Here is a 16,078-nt window from a genome sequence, read left to right as displayed (position 1 = left end):
TTTCGAAGGCTGATGTGTGTGTTGAATGTGCCAGCAGCTCATTTTCCATGCCTGTATCTGACATCTGCACGTTTCTGTTGTGTTTGTTCTGTCTTCTGTCATGTTGGGTTTGAAATTAAACACAGATTGTTAACAGATTTGCAGAGGTGGCAAAAGTACACACAGTCCTTACACAAGCACACGTATAGTCTTAAAGGTAGAATTGGTAGAATTTGTCCGAGCAAAGGTGACTGATTGTCTAGTCTCATTCCCAGGAGGTCAAATATCGACATTATCATTGGTAAAGTGTCATAAATAAATTAATAATTACCCTCAAATGCATTAAAACTCAAGTAATGTGCCTGTTTTAAAAATCTAAGGAGATATTTGTGTTAAAATGTCAGGAGTAAAAGTAAAAATCTACAGTACAGATACCTGAGAAATCTACCACCTCTGCAAATTTGAGCTTTTGCCACCTTTCAAAGCCAACGTGCCGGAATACAGAGTTAAACAACAGAAAATGTGTCACTTTCCAAACACTTATGGACCTTATTGTGGCAGTTCTTCCTATTTCCCTGCTGAAGATCCTTTAAAACAAGATTCAAACCAACCCAACACACAAAAAATTCAAACCAGTCGCTAATACTTGAAGGATTGACGGATTGCTCTTAACAGCACGCCGAGCCCTCCTGGATATTAAAGCAACATGAAATGCATTTAAACTTGTACCTCAGGTGCTGCAGATTGGTTTCACGTGAGCTGTCAAAAATCTGACCTTCGAAGAATAATCGGCACAAATGAATTCCACTTTGGAAACTTTGGAAATGGATTAAGGGAACGTTGTGGCAGGAAATCGCCCCCATTTATGTGAGATGTCATACTGCTAAGTCTACCATACCAATGCCTTGTCTTAATTTTTTTAAAATCTTTTTGACACATTTACGTCTATTTTTAAAAACAAATCTTGAGGCCAAAATGAAAAAAAATGACAAGTATGTTTTGTTAGGAAATTGAAGGTGAATGGAAAAAGCTTTGTTGGGGATTTTTTTTATTTAAAGACGCTAATTCTTCTTTTTTTCTTTTTTTTTTAAAACTTTCTAATCTGCAAAATCCAAGAGACAGCATTTTTTTATTGTACTGAAGTGTAATCTTGGTGAAAACACTTTCCTTCTTCCAGAGATCTGACTCAAAGATATGTACGCACAATCACACCATTTCATGTAAATCATTTATTGACGTCAAATGTTAGACGTTAATCATTTATGATTTACGTGTCAGGGCAGGGATTAATCCAACAGGAATGATGGGGTATAACTGTAATCACGCTCCGTATTAACCAGTTTAATGCTGCTGTAGCAGAAACATGATTCCAATGTGGGTGATTCTTGTGATTATGATGCTTTCTGTACTTGCTATGTTTGCTTGTCCTTTATGGGTAAGAGATTTTATGACCCTATGATCTGCAAAACCATTTAAAAACTGTAAATTTGCTCAATTGAAATATTTCAAAAATGCACAATCTGAAGTCAGAGGCATGGTTTGTTCATGAAGTTTTGTTTTGGCAAAAGCAGCACAGGCCGACTCAGTGACAGTCTTCGTATTTGATTTTAAAACAATAAAAAGTGCAATGTACAATTTCAATGTGAATATATGAAAACATTCAGCTGTTGTCTGTTTGAAACGAAATTCTTAAAACCTCTAAAAATGTGGAGAGCTACTGTAAAAGAGAACGGACTGAATGCTTTAATGCACGACTGACAGAAGTTTCTGCACGATTTATTTGAGAATTCGCTTCTCTGCCGCACAAATTCTTTCCAGAACATTTAAAATTATCACGTGAAGTTGATACGACTGCATTTGTTTGCACATACGTTCTTAAAAAAAAGGGGGCAACGCTTCCATCTCAAACATCTGGTCTCAGCTGTGTTCTTACCAAGAAACCCTCTGCTACTGCTATTTCTCATTGAAAATAAACTATTGATCGTGTATCAAAATCAACGTCCTCACTACATTATTATTATTGAGCCATGTATCTGGTTCTGTCCTGTGGATCTAATAGCTTTTCCTCCTATGTGGTGAACCTGTTGTAAACTTGGCCTCTCGAGTCTTTTACCTGCAGATGTGTTGTTCAGCTCTTGGTGTCCTCTCTGATCAAATGCCTAATGTTCTACTTTTTCTTTCCTTTTTAATAAAAACACACCTGAGACATGTATCATAACCAGCTGCCTCATGGCATCAGTGAAACTTGAGATATTTGTATTTTCCCATACTTTATAAAATGTCTATTGTCCTATTGTCCAAATAAAATGACAGTGATGTTTATCAGAGTTTCCGTCAGACTTGTTTTCAAACATGCTTTAGTAAAAGTAAAGATATTTTAAAATATTACTTTGGTAAAACCATGCGAATAGGGCTTGAGTAAAAAGTCTAAAGTATCAAAAGTATTGGTAAATTACACACATGTTTGGATCTGATGCAGAATGTAATCTGCAAAGTAAATAGTAACTAAAGTTATCAAATAAATGTTGTGGAGTAAAAAGTACATTATTAGCTGTACAGTATTTACAGTAATTGTGTAAATGCTCGTTACAGTCCATCACCAGACGATGTGTGTGTTCATCATATTTAGTGCGGCAGATATCATGTAACTTCATAATTACTATATTACAAGTACATTTACTCAAGTACTGCACTTCTGTACTGCCAAATCTTGTGTTATTTACTCCACTACATGTATTAGATAACTTTTCTGGCAACCAGATAAAAAGAAACACAGATTCTGGTAATCAGAAAAACAGATCTGATAATTGACCAGTCAACACATACAATATATTTATACTGTACATGTCACTATGTATTGTTTACTTTTACTTTTTATACTTAAATACTTTTTAACTTCAGACACTTTTTTACTTAAATGCTATTCATATAGGTGACTTTCATTCTTACCATTATATTTAAAGGTACTTAGGGGTAGTTTAGGGGAAGGAATGTTTATCAGAAGAAAAAAAATCTAATGTTTTTTTTTTTATGTCTACTCAAACTAAAACAAACAAACTCTCTCTTTGTTTACATTTGGCGGACCCCGCCACCATCCACAAACAGCGTCCTCCTCCACAGAGAGAGACTGAAGGACACAGATAGATCCAGAAGATGGCAGTAATGCAACAATAAAAGATTCCAGCTGGTGTACACCGACTGGAGAAGAAGAAGACACGCTGACAAATCTCGGAACGGGCACGAAGCTGCCTGCATCATCCGCCGACCGAGCCAGGAGCCCAACTACCAGAACCGGAGGAAAAAAAATGGCGTTCACATTCGCGGCCTTTTGTTACATGCTCGCTCTGCTGCTCACGGCAGCGCTTATCTTCTTCGCTATCTGGCATGTAAGTAGACCCTCAGTCCACTTTAGATGAGACTGCAGGCCTGACACGTCAACGGCGCCGGTAGAAGTAGGTTAAGGAGGGAGGAAGTTCTGGAAAATACCGGGCTAACGCTAGGCCAGCTTGTAGCCACATAGCCGGGAGGTTTGGCTAGGAGCTAGCTAAAGTTAGCTAACGCGCCGAGACAGACATTACCGTTATTTTGATTTAACGTCTCGTTGCTGTTATCATTCTATATTGTTTACATTGTGTTAATTGTTACCTATTACAGAAAGTGTTAAACAACTTGCCAGGCCTCTCTAAAGATTAGTGTTGAGCTAGTGGCTAATGTTAGCCAGCTAGTTAGCAGGCTACCTGTTAGCTTCCATTCTGCCCTGTGATGCTGCTGTCACCAGTTTCCTGTCACATTGTTTGATTTTGGTTGGACCGTTAGTTTTATTGTCACGTCGACAAGATTGTAACCGCAGATTATGTGGCTCTAAATGTCAAATGTTACATCCTTAATGCCATTTAATGTTTAACCCAGCATGTCTGGGAAACTGCCAGGTATAATAAGTAAACAAGAATCCCACAACCGGTGTCTCATTCAGAAATCTAAATGACAAGGATTAAAACTGTGAGCATGAATTAAATGTCAGATTCATTTTTCAGACGATAAACCTGAAACAAAAACCATTTTACAATGGTAAACAACCAGGATATATAACCCAGTAGAAGCCCAGTTATTTGAGGAGAGGCAAACATTACTCGCAAATGCACCTGGCTTACATATAATCTGTGGTTTTCCAGTCTGCAATAACAATATAATTTAGACATAGATTAGAGTTTAAGATTTAGGAATGAACATCAGGAATCTTTAGACACAATAAAGGGTGCACATTGATTCAACAGTAATGCTGAAAGTGTAGTTGATTAATAAATTAAAAATGAATCCAAAACCAATTCCCCTTTTCTCTATTTTTAGGTCTTTTGTAAATTGTTGGGTTTTGAACTAAACATACAATTTGACCTCATCTTTTGCTTTGAAAACTTATAATAACTAATTTCAATTATGTTCTTGCTGTGCTTGTAACTGGAGCCAGATATTGATACTGCATTGATCCTTAAATGTGTTTCTTGACAAAGGTGTGTAAAGGAAGCAGGATGTTTATCAGATAGGAATATCGACAAACCTGTTTCCATCGGGCTCTCGTTCTGACAAACATAATAAAGAAAATTATAATGGTTTATTGAAACAAATACAGAACAGTGGATATTGAAGTTGAAGTTCACTCTGACTCAGTTTTCACATACATTTTTTGCATGTCCATGAAATGTGTATTCACTTTGAGCTGCTCTGTGTTCATTGTCACATTGTGAACATTTGCTCCCCCAGATAATAGCATTTGATGAGCTGAAGACTGATTACAAGAATCCTATAGATCAGTGTAACACTTTAAATCCGGTAAGTGACGCAGCCTCACCTGACACTCTCTCCTTGCCTCTTTGACTGCATGCAGATATGCTCTGTTGAAAGGTTTTTCCATTTATTTTAGGATAACTTTATCCGCCTATCTGTCTTTTTTCAATCATTTCTCTGCACTGTTTTGCTAAATAACCTGCCTGTTATGAATTCAGTGATCTTGTCAGCTGTCAAACTCTAATGCCTTTTTGTTGTTTTTTTGTTTTTCCTAATCTGCTTTTTGTTTTTGTTGTTTTACACTTTTGTTAACGGCAAAAAGACAGTTGAAAAGGTCAAAAAGATAAAAAGAGTCAAAATTGCATTAAAGGTTTGTACCAATCTTTAAAAATGCCCGCTCAGTTGAACTGCAGTCTTGTCATTTTGCACGGAGAAGTGTTTGCAAACGTCTTTTCAGTTAACTAATCTCAGAGTTGAGGCCAGAGTGCAGCTCAGGATTAGACGCCATGCCACCTGTGCCTCTGGTTTTCTACCGTCAGGCAATAGATTTTATTTTTGAAATTTTGTGAGCTGTTGTGGATTTTAATATATATTTTTTATATATTTTTTTTAAAGTGCATTTTCTCGACTTAAAGACCCTTTTTTTTTTTTTTTTTTTTAACTTTTTGAATTACAGCTTCTTGGCTAAAGGATTGTGCTCTCTGTTGCCCTATCTGAATTGACAGCGTTAAGGTGCTTTCTTAGGTATAGAAACCACGGTGTGTTTGTGTGTAGTAGTGGACAATATTCTCTGGGATCTCTTAAATATCCACTGGTATGGATTATAGATCAAGTGTAGCTGTTAACTGAAAAGACTTGCAAATGCTCAAAACATGCATGATCTTTATTACAACCTACCCTTTGTTTGCAAATAGTGTTATAACTACAGGTACAGCAAATTCCCAGAAGGACAAAATATCAGCCAGACAGGACACGAGTCTTGAGTTTGAGCCAGTAGTAACACGATTTCAGGCCGATACACCATCCTGATGACTCTTCTTCATACCACTATAGAGTGCTGCAGGGATGACGTGTTTTTGTTGGCTTACCTGGAAGTTGGCATCACTTTGGTTGCCTCTATAAAGCCAACAGGATTTTCCATTGGGATTATTGCAGAAAATAAGCTCAGTGACAAACAAATGCAATCACCAGAAGTAAAAAGCTAAACAACAGTGTAAATGAACACATCGTGATCGCGTGGCTTCTCCGTTGCCACTACTACGTGTCTCGCTTCAACAGCTTCTTTATTCACATTTAGACAAGACAAAAGTTAGACACAGTCATGCTTTCAGATTCAAAAGTGGCCAAATCACTGAGGCATTTTATGTATCTGATCAAAATAGTAAAATCTAAAACAACCCAGAGAATTCAGGATGAGGGAACTGGAATTATATCCAGACTTCAGGACAAATGCCTGCTGCACTCTATTCATAGTAAATCATGTGAAGTCAGGTGATGTCAGTAGATTATTGTGGATACGTGAGGATGATTCGATGCTTGATAATCGTCAAAACGACTACATTGATTTAATGTTTGTCATTTTTGTGAATAGATTAATTTAAAGCTCAATCATTTGTTTTTTTTTCTGTGAGGTGGAAGCGACAGTTTGATTCAGCAATTAGCAGAAATGAGCCACTGTAGTATGTGAGCTCAGTGTTGGCTCTGACCTCCATCACCTGTGGTGTTGAACAGATGGCTGCAGAATCCCAACACTCTCCAGCTCAGCAATATTTGGGTCTACTGATTGGTCAGTGATTTCAGTAGTAGGAGGAGTTATTTTGGTTAAAACCACAGAGTCCTGGAGTCTCTAATCCGCAACGCAGTCCACAGAACTCTCTGCAGTTTTGACCCGTCCTTGTTCTGCGTGTCGAACGCTCAGCTCAGTTGGCACATTTTTTTTGTGCTGTGATCAGTTGTTCTGTATTTGGCAGCACAGTGCAGGATTCATTATAGTCCCCCTACACCTTCCTCTTCCTACACACCCCTCACCTTTTCCATCTGTGGGCTGTTGGTTGCCCCCACCCTCTCTCCGCCCTCTGCTCTCTTTGAATGCATGGCTTCCATGTGGTGCCTCCATCTGCCCCCCTGAACCCCGCACCAGTTCGATCTCCTGTCAACCCGCGGCAGGCTGCTGCATCAACACTGCTAGTGCTCACAGCATGATCCGTTTGTCGGGCAGTGGGATGATCTGGAGGTTTGCCTTCGCTGCAGACGATGTTGATGTTGAGATGCGCAAATATTCTCCACAGCAAATTGTTGATGGGTTTCCCCTTTTTTTTTACCTGTGGCCAGACCTGATAATGCATGACATATAACAGGGTGGGAAATTAACCTTTTCTGTCCACTTGCAACTCACTAGTAGATTTCGTAATTCTACCAGGAACTCACATGATTTACCAGAATTATAAGTCAGTGGTTAAGGACAAATGTGATGCATGATTTGGATCCCTGTGAGGCTCAACACGTCATACAAACAATTTGCTTTCCTCACTGTTTCTCCACATCAGATAGAGGAACTCATCTGGTAACACTTAAGCCTCACAGTCGGAGTTTTAAGTCATGCAAATATGCTTTTTTTTTTTCTTTCTTTTTTTTTTCATAGCTTGATCTCAAAATTAAGCTTCAAAAATCACTCCAGTTTGCATGTGGTAGGTCCTTATTTCCCACCCCGTTTACTTTGTTACACATTGTGTCAGATCAGTGCACTGTTCATGTATTTTACATACAGCACAATATTTTACTGTGACATGTTTCTGCACATGTAATAATGTGTAGTATTATAACGTCAAGCTGGGCCTGATAGTGTGACACAACAGAAATTTGAGAACATATGCAGTGCTTTGTTAAAATGAGCATATTACTGTAGCTCATTTGTATTTCACTCCAGTCTCCGACTCTCTGTGGAGCTGGCTGCAATTTTTAGACGTCTGGCTCTTTAAATAGCTCAGCTTTCTCTTTTGTAAAATGGCCTCAATGCCTTTGAGGCTTGGTAACTTTTATCCAGTGTGCTTCACCTTCTCACATTTCCACTCTTGGTAATATAAGTATTTTGTGTGGACAGATAAAGAGTTTGTCTCTCATATTTCATTGACATTGAACCAGCATCCAGGCTTATTAGAGCAAATAACAAGAGAGCTGATCTGACTTTTCACTGTGATTCTAACGTTTTATTCAAATGTTCCTCTTTTCAGCTGGTGCTCCCAGAGTATCTCATCCACTTCTTCTTCTGCGTGATGTTCTTCTGTGCGGCCGAGTGGCTCACCCTCTGTCTCAACTTGCCGCTGCTTGCTTATCACGTCTGGAGGTGGGCACCTGTCTCATTAGTGGTAGTCCATTGTTAAAATTCAGTGCCACTTAGTCCGTATAGGCTGAATTAACACGCTGCCGTATTTCCTGTGTTGCAGGTACATGAGCAGACCTGTGATGAGCTGTCCAGGACTCTACGACCCAACAACCATCATGAACGCCGACATCCTGGCGTTCTGTCAAAAAGAAGGCTGGTGCAAACTGGCTTTCTACCTCCTGTCATTCTTCTACTATCTCTACGGGTACAAAATAATTCTCCTGTCTTTTGACTTCATCCTGATACCAAGAATTTTGATTAAAAGTAAAGATGGTAAATCTCTGATCGCACTGATCCTGTGCCTGCTTTTTTTTAGGGAAATGTGCTTATTCGCTTTCCTGCCCAGAGTTAGATAAGAGGATCAAAACAAACATATTGAGGCTGCAGCCAGCAGCAAGATTTCCAAATATGCCTACAATCACTTTTACACTTTTGTTTTTCTTGTGGAGTCTCAGCTTCTCCTGGTCAGGAAATAACTGGGTATATTATCCCCCTGTAAAGCCTTCATACTAATGAAAGATTTAATGTGTTTAATTGTGGGTTTTACACATTCTTATAGGTAGATTTTTATTATCTTTGGACAAATCTTGGCTCGCCTTTGCCCCTCAGTTTTATCTGAGGGGGAAAAGTAGCTTCATATTTATCTGACAGATATGGAACTGGTATCAATCTTTTCATCTAACTCTCACCAAGAAAGCAAAAGTTGAACTGTTTGTTTTAACATTTGTTGTATTTTATTTCACTCTTCCGTCTTTAACAGAACAAAAAACGCAAAATGGCGATGCTTGTTGACATTGAGAAACAAATTTTTAAATAATTAACGCGTGCCACTTTCTCATCTTTTTCTCTGCAGGATGATTTATGTTCTGGTGAGCTCTTAAACTCGGACGATGAAGGACAAGGACCTGCATGTACAGTAGACGACCAGACACTATGATCTTAGTGCTGGAACACTGGACCTGCTGGAGACCACCGTTCAGCAACACAAGACGCCATTTCAAGCGGACGAACTCTCGATTCCCAACACACACAGCGCAGAGTGTCATTTCGGAAACATTTAGCCCGTTTTAAGAGAATATCTCGGTCGCAGCGTTCCTCTCATAAGCACTATAGTTTAGATTTTATGGAAAATGAGGACAAACCTGAATGGACAAGTTTTCTTTTTTCCTTTTTTTTTTTTTTAATTTTTAATGGTGTGGTGATTTTTGATGCTTGGGATTTGAATAAAGGTTTTTTTTTTGTTTGTTTTTTTTGTTTTTTCATCTTGGTTCCAAACTATTGAGTGTTTACAGATTAGGTAGACATTTTCAGGTGTGCATTATCTGTGAGAATCTTGAGCTGTATGCTGAATTGCATTAGCTTTTCTTTTTTTTTTTTTTTTTCCTGTGATTTAGATTCTGGGCTTTAACAGCTAATTTATACCTGCCACGTGATTCATTATCATCACTAAAACAACTAAAGAAAGTACAAACTAGACTTCTGTTCTTGCCCACAGATACAAATGGTCTTATCGGGAGCACTTTGGGACTTGAAGGTACTTTTATGTACAGTGAGGGCTGAAGTGCATGGGTTATTATCACTTAGTGAAGCGTGCTGCACAGGGACAATCCTAGTCTGGTTGTCGCATCAGTTTTCAAACAATCTGATGTATTGTTTCCATACTTCAGACCTATTTATCATCACATTTGAATCATGTAATCCCTGTTGAGATCGGTGACAATATTTTGTTTTCTTAAGTGTGAATCCAGAGTAGAGACAGCGATGTGTATGTGACCTGTGTTTCTGTAGTCTCGCCCTCGCAGCTATCCATGATGGGAAAGGTAGACTCAACAGTACCATAATAATAAATCCAGCTGTAGGCAGCAACAGTACGGTTATTCTCTGCTTTCTGCATATGAGCTTCGGTAGGAACTGCTGACGTGCCATACTGTTGAATGTACCTTTTTGAAATTCCTAAACTGTTCTTGTCATTGTGCATTTTCGTCCATTTCAACATCAAATATTCCACAGCGTTAGCAGCTCCAGTGTTTATTTATTCAGTGTTTTTTTTTTTTTTTTTTATTTGACTTTTTGTGTCTCCGGGATATCAAGCACTCCTCGCAGTGTCGAGTCATTTCCAGAATCAAATCTGGAAACTGATTTTTTTTTTTTTCTTTTTTCAGAGTCGCATCCATTAGACAAAATTAGTAAATACTAGCGTATTTATTGCCATTTTTCAAATGTGTAAATTTATCAGGGAAAGGGATGATCATTTGTCACAGATAAAACATTTTAATTTTTTGTATTAGATCCCATCATGTCACATCTAGGAAATGAGTTTATTTGAATCTGAATAAAGTATCCCACTCTGTTATTATGGACTGGAATGGTGCTTTAAATTAATAACTTTTAAAGGGCAAGTATGTAAGAATTTTAATTTAAAAATTGACAATGTGAAGAAATAACAGTTCTGACATGACGTCTATATATTGTGTTGCAGAGATATCTTCTGAAGTTAGCATGCTAACAACTAGCACTTAGCGGTTGCTCTGGTGATATGCTGCTTCCTGATTATTGCGAGTATGAATTTGGACAGGTATCCACTTCCTGCATATTGCACCTTTAAAGAAAATGAGTACATGAGTAACGTTTAAGACATTCATGGTTCCCAGACGATGTAGTCAAATGATAAATGTGACGACCCCCTTCATGTAATATTGTTTGTTATTGATGTATTTAAATAACTACAGCATCAATGTCTCTGAAATGTGTCAGACAGTCATTGTCCACACAGGATGAATTATAACTGGTGATCCCTAACACAAAAAACAATGACAGTGAGCCTGAAACATATCTGCCTTGTTAGCATCATCATAGTAAGCATGTTAGCATACTTATTATTAGCATGTACCTCAAAGTCTTTCTATTGTTCAGAGCTAAGTTATGACTACAGTAGAAATGAGACATCAGACTAACATTTTTTATTTTGAAGGCCTATAAAAACAAGAGAAGACAGAGTTTACATCTGGCTAACGAGCAGTTTCACAGACTTAATCAGACAAGCAAATATTGTTCAGTGTCTTCTAAAACATGATTTGCAGACTTAAAGAGTAGTCGATACCAACTACGAGGAATTAAATAGCAACTATGCCAAAAGTTAGCGTTGACATCCGAGAAGATGTCAAGTTTGATTTATCCGCATCTTCCAGTACAGCAGACAGAAGACTTTCCCCAAGTTCACATCCTAAAAGTTTATAAGCAAAATCTCCATTTTGCCTTTTAACTGCAGCATTAACGGCACAGAACATTTTAAAGTCGACACCCCAGCAGGATCCCCTCATCACGTCTTCAATTTGATTATAATGAGGATGAGGAAAAAAAAAAAGCAAATATATTAGAGTATTCTGTTAAAGTGCAGACATCCGAGGATACAATTACATCACAGCTTCAGGACAGAATCACTAACAGAGATATCAGAATTTTTACAGCGCGTGTTTTGAGGAGAGAGCGGCGATCACCGAGACACCGAGCGCTCTGTGGACGCCTCTCTGCTCTCCTGGAAGGCCGTGTAGCGTTCCCGAAACTCATGGAGGAAATTATATTGCTGTGAGAGAGAGCAGAATTATGTTAACGTGTTTTCATCTGTTCTGGGCAGTAATGTTACATATTATATCTTTAATTTTATTTTTAACTTCATTAGGCTGCAGTCCTTTAAACAGAAGAGATTCAGAGAGGGAGAATTAACCTCTCACCTTCACTGTTTGTATCGCTCCTCCTCCTCGGTGCTCCCGGAGGATTTCGATTGCTTTGTTTGCCGTCAGAGTCACAGAGAGTTGAAGCAGCAGACAGGCAGCAACTGTGCAGCAGAAAAACACGACGAGACAGCCGCGTGATCAGAGCGGCGACATAAACTCACCGGAGAGAGGATTTAACATTTAACAAAAAGGTCAAACTTTTTTCAGCGTGAAATGATATATTTAGAAAGGCGACACACAGCAGAGGTTCACTTTCAAAGTAGAGGGATAAATTAAATATTCTCACTTAATCCAGAGCGTCCCAGGCCGCCGTAACAGCTGAAGGGGAAGAGAGAGAAAAAAGAAAAAAAAACACAAAATCCCATCAGATGCGAGAAACTGAAATCAAATAGCTCAGTTGCGTAATAAGAGGTGTCCTTAGGGTGACTGTGTAGCAAAAAATAGTCCTTGTGGTGAGAGGTACTCTGGTTCTCTGAGGCTTTCTCACACTTCAAGGCTTTAAGAGGACTCAAAAAAAAACAAAAAAAACACATCAGTGTGTATTTTCTCACATTTACATTAACCCACTTAGATATGAAGGGCATCCAGCCAGTGTGTTCCTGTTGCCAGCTCACTCTGGGATTTAAGAGCCTTTAAGAGGTCTATCAGGCAGATTTTCAGCTGAATTAACATTTCCTTGTTTTACAGGGCAACACACAAACAGGAAACCTTCTTTTTACTGCTGCAGTAGATGTCTTTACCTCCTCCATATAAACAGTTTTTCTCTGAATTCATCACAGGATTTCCTTTGAGTTCAAAACCCTTTGACAGAGTGCAGCTGCCGCCATGCCCCCCAAAAAAGTGCACAGTTGGAGATGGTCCAATTATAACTTTTCACATTAAAAAGAGGATCTGAACAGATATTTTTCCATGTGTTACGACATAAAATCTCATTATTTCTAGATAGCAGACTTCCGAACCTACATTGCTAAAAGAAACAGTAAAAATAAATAGACTATTCACTTGTTTAAAATGATTGAAATGTAAGGTTTTCTTTGAGGTTTGTTTTCTCACAGCATTGTCATAAAATATGACAGGAGATTCAAAGCCTCATTCCTCAAACCTCAGTAGAAGCTTTGAATGTAACATAATTTACATTTAGTCAGAACAGCCTGAGTACAGACTTTCTGAAGAACATCGAGTGTCAGCAGGGTTGTTTTTACACTGCTTTACTTAACATGAAAACTTATGTAGCCTCTTTTGACAGCAGCTTGAACTGTCAGCGACAATAAATCATACGTGTGAGTGTTTGAGCGTTTCTATGATGGAAGTCATTTCTCTTCCTTTGTTCTCGAGAGCAAAGAGGAAGATAAACTGGGAAATGTAAAATAGCTCTACGCGATCAGAAGGTTCTCTTCATCTGCACTTTGTTTGAACACCGACTCTCAGTAACGAAGCATCAGTTCACTCACTGGATCACAGTCCTCCTGTTGTTCTCGAGGCTGACCTGCAGCTCCTCGAGGATCTGGCAGCACTGCTCCAGCTCTGGAGCGTCTCCGTCTGGAAAGGGCATGTGGTGAACCGTGAAGCCTCGCTGCTGGTAGACGTCCAGCAGGGAGGGAACTCTGTACTTGTTCAGTTCTCCTCTGGTGCAGAACACAAACACCTCCTGTACACCCTGGTTCTGAAGCTCCTCTGTTAACGAGAAAGGAGAGAAGAACACTTACAAACTGCTGTTACAAGATCAGATGATTTGTCCTTTGATGTAAGAGACTTTCTCTCTCTAACACACAATAATAACACACAAGAATATTTAACTTATTCAGGTACACCATTGGCACATATTGTTAAAAAAATGGGGAATTAAATTTGATTTAACTGTTGCTGAAAACCGGACCTTAGAAATGAAAATGTAATCTTTATTTTCACTTTCTGTGTAATTTCACTCTCACATAATACTTGCCCCAAAATTTAAGTATGAGGTCATGTCAGAGATAGAAAACAGAGTCTGCACAATAGACACCTGAAACATCACATGTGGAGGTGATAAATATTAATGACAGCATTATTTAACATGCAGACAAATTACCTCTAAATGTGACATGACTGGTCCACAATAAATAGAATTACAGAAGAAATTCTGAAAAAAACATTTGCACTTTTGTTCGTCTTACCAACATCTCTCTCCAGACTCCTGCGGATATCTTTGTACTTGCAACCTGAAGTGAGATCAAGCAAACGTTTTTACTTCCAGTGGCCCACCAGCAACATGCACAGATGTGTAACATAATAATCTATGACTTTACCTGGTAGTGCACATATCCCAAGAAACTGTGAGCACTCCACTATGGACAGAGGTAACCTGAAAACCAATCAACAAACAAAACAAACATAAAACACAGAGATGTTTTACATTCAACCAAACATTTCTCACATCACACAAGTTGAAAACTGCTGAAACTAACCAGGAAACGTGGAAGGGAGTCAGCTGCTCTTCTCCTACTTCCTCGTCCTCGGATGAGGAGTCAAACTCGCTTGTCCTCATGGCTTCAGACTGTGGAGACACCAGGAAGGACATTAAAATTCAGCACTCAGAGTCACAGAACAAAACCTGTTTACTTCACATTAGTGAGCTTCTTTTAAAGAGACGTTTTAAATTTTAAGAAAAAGGTACATTTGTGCTGTGATGCATTTAAGACTAAGGGAGAAATCTACCTAATGTGCACACAACATCCAAAGTCCAGGGTGTAAAAACAAAGTATAAAACTTGTGCATTTTATCACAACACTATGCAACAGCCCACCAATACAGTTTAGCATTGTGGAGCTCATAATGTTGAGCTGTTGCTGAAATTGCAAGAAGGATGTTGATTTAACACTAAATTAATGGCTGCTTGGTTTGTTTACTTCACAGAAAATAACTTTTGCTGTTGACTGTTTTATACTGTGCAGGTCTTTATGTCACTGTCAGCTGTGGTTCCCTCATCAAACAGGCTAAACATGCTACAGCCATGTTGAGGTATGGTCCTTTAAATAAGCCATCGTGTCAGCTGGCAGCTAGCATACACACCGTAAACTATGAATTAAACATGCTGTAACCTGGCTGGTAGCTAGATGTTTCTCCAGTACTCAACATATATTACTCTGCAGATGGAGACAACACGACATTTGATAGTCTATCCTCATTAAAGTCAGGAATGGCGACACAGCTCGAGGAGAACTGTATAGCAGGCTGTGGCTAACATTAGCTGTGCAGCTCTGTCACACCGAAAATGGACATTTAAATTAAATCTTTATCTTTTAAACACTATCAGAAAAGCGCAGAGAGCCGTTCAGAATCACATACATGTGGATAAATGTTTTGTTTGGCTTATTATGAGGCGTTAGTTTGATCGCTGTCTGTGTCCTCACCGGTCACTCTCTCCTCCTGTCGTCTGTTTTGACAGCTCCGTCAGCTGCAGAGCGATTTGAAAACTCCATGAGCCGAGCAGCCAATCAGATTCAAGTACTGCCCCCAGCCACGCCCCTTACCATAACAACGAAGGGTTGTGTGCGCTCGATTTGTTCTAAAGATTGGGCCACGGGGGCGGAGTGAAGTATTTGTACATCCCGAGACTATCGAGGAAATGACATGATTTTACATAATCTGCACAATTTATTTAAATAGTTTAGACACTGTAATGTATGGAAGCCCAACTCTGCCATTTAAATAACTGGCGAATTATGAATTATACAAAAAAAAGTCTCAAAAGAAGGCTGAATTATGACTTTTTCTTTCTATTTCAAATTTTCGACTTTCTAGTTCATATATTATTTATCAATTTTTTAAAATCATTTAGACGTTTTATCTCAGAATTATGACTCTTTAATTCATTATTTCGACTTTCAATTTCATATTTTAGTTGTTTTGTATAATCATTTTTACTTTTTCATCTCATTATTTTGACTTTCAGTTTCATAATTATGACTTTGTATTTTTTTTATCTCATATTTTCTACTTTACCTTATCATTTTGATTTTCTATGTCATAATTTAGATGTTTTGTCTAATAATTTATACTTTTTTGCCTTCTTTTACCTTTTAATGACTTTCCTTTTTCATATTTTCGACTTCATATTTCATAATTTTTTTATTTTTCGATTTTCAAATTCATGATTATGACTTTTTATCTCATTATTTCGACTTTCTGTTACACATTGTCAACTTTCAATTTCATATTTTCG

The 16,078-nt window shown here is 38.3% G+C and overlaps 2 protein-coding genes across 3 annotated transcripts; one reads left to right on the top strand and one right to left on the bottom strand.

Annotated features, from left to right (window-relative positions):
* Positions 1–3,078: 3,078 nt before the first annotated feature.
* Positions 3,079–10,187, top strand: cnih1 (cornichon family AMPA receptor auxiliary protein 1). Its single transcript, XM_037071601.1, has 5 exons — positions 3,079–3,365; positions 4,738–4,806; positions 7,992–8,104; positions 8,205–8,348; positions 8,997–10,187. The coding sequence occupies exons 1-5, from the start codon at positions 3,285–3,287 to the stop codon at positions 9,022–9,024; spliced, it is 435 nt and encodes a 144-aa protein (XP_036927496.1). The 5' UTR covers positions 3,079–3,284; the 3' UTR covers positions 9,025–10,187.
* A 95-nt stretch (positions 10,188–10,282) lies between these two features.
* Positions 10,283–15,335, bottom strand: cdkn3 (cyclin-dependent kinase inhibitor 3). Of its 2 annotated transcripts, none has more exons than XM_037071591.1 (8): positions 15,267–15,335; positions 14,322–14,410; positions 14,163–14,218; positions 14,031–14,075; positions 13,329–13,551; positions 12,164–12,195; positions 11,875–11,978; positions 10,283–11,726 (listed from the first exon to the last, which is right to left on the bottom strand). In XM_037071591.1, exons 2-8 carry the CDS (start codon positions 14,399–14,401, stop codon positions 11,637–11,639), a joined length of 630 nt encoding a protein of 209 aa, XP_036927486.1. In that variant the 5' UTR covers positions 14,402–14,410; positions 15,267–15,335; the 3' UTR covers positions 10,283–11,636. The 2 variants fall into 2 exon arrangements, with proteins under 2 accessions (XP_036927486.1, XP_036927487.1); XM_037071592.1 differs by having other exon boundaries at positions 15,202–15,330.
* Positions 15,336–16,078: the final 743 nt, after the last annotated feature.

This window comes from Acanthopagrus latus, chromosome 16 (genome assembly GCF_904848185.1).
Source record: "Acanthopagrus latus isolate v.2019 chromosome 16, fAcaLat1.1, whole genome shotgun sequence".
Lineage (NCBI taxonomy): Eukaryota > Metazoa > Chordata > Actinopteri > Spariformes > Sparidae > Acanthopagrus > Acanthopagrus latus.
Note: the sequence above shows the minus strand (reverse complement) of the source record. Positions and strands in the feature narration are given on the sequence as shown.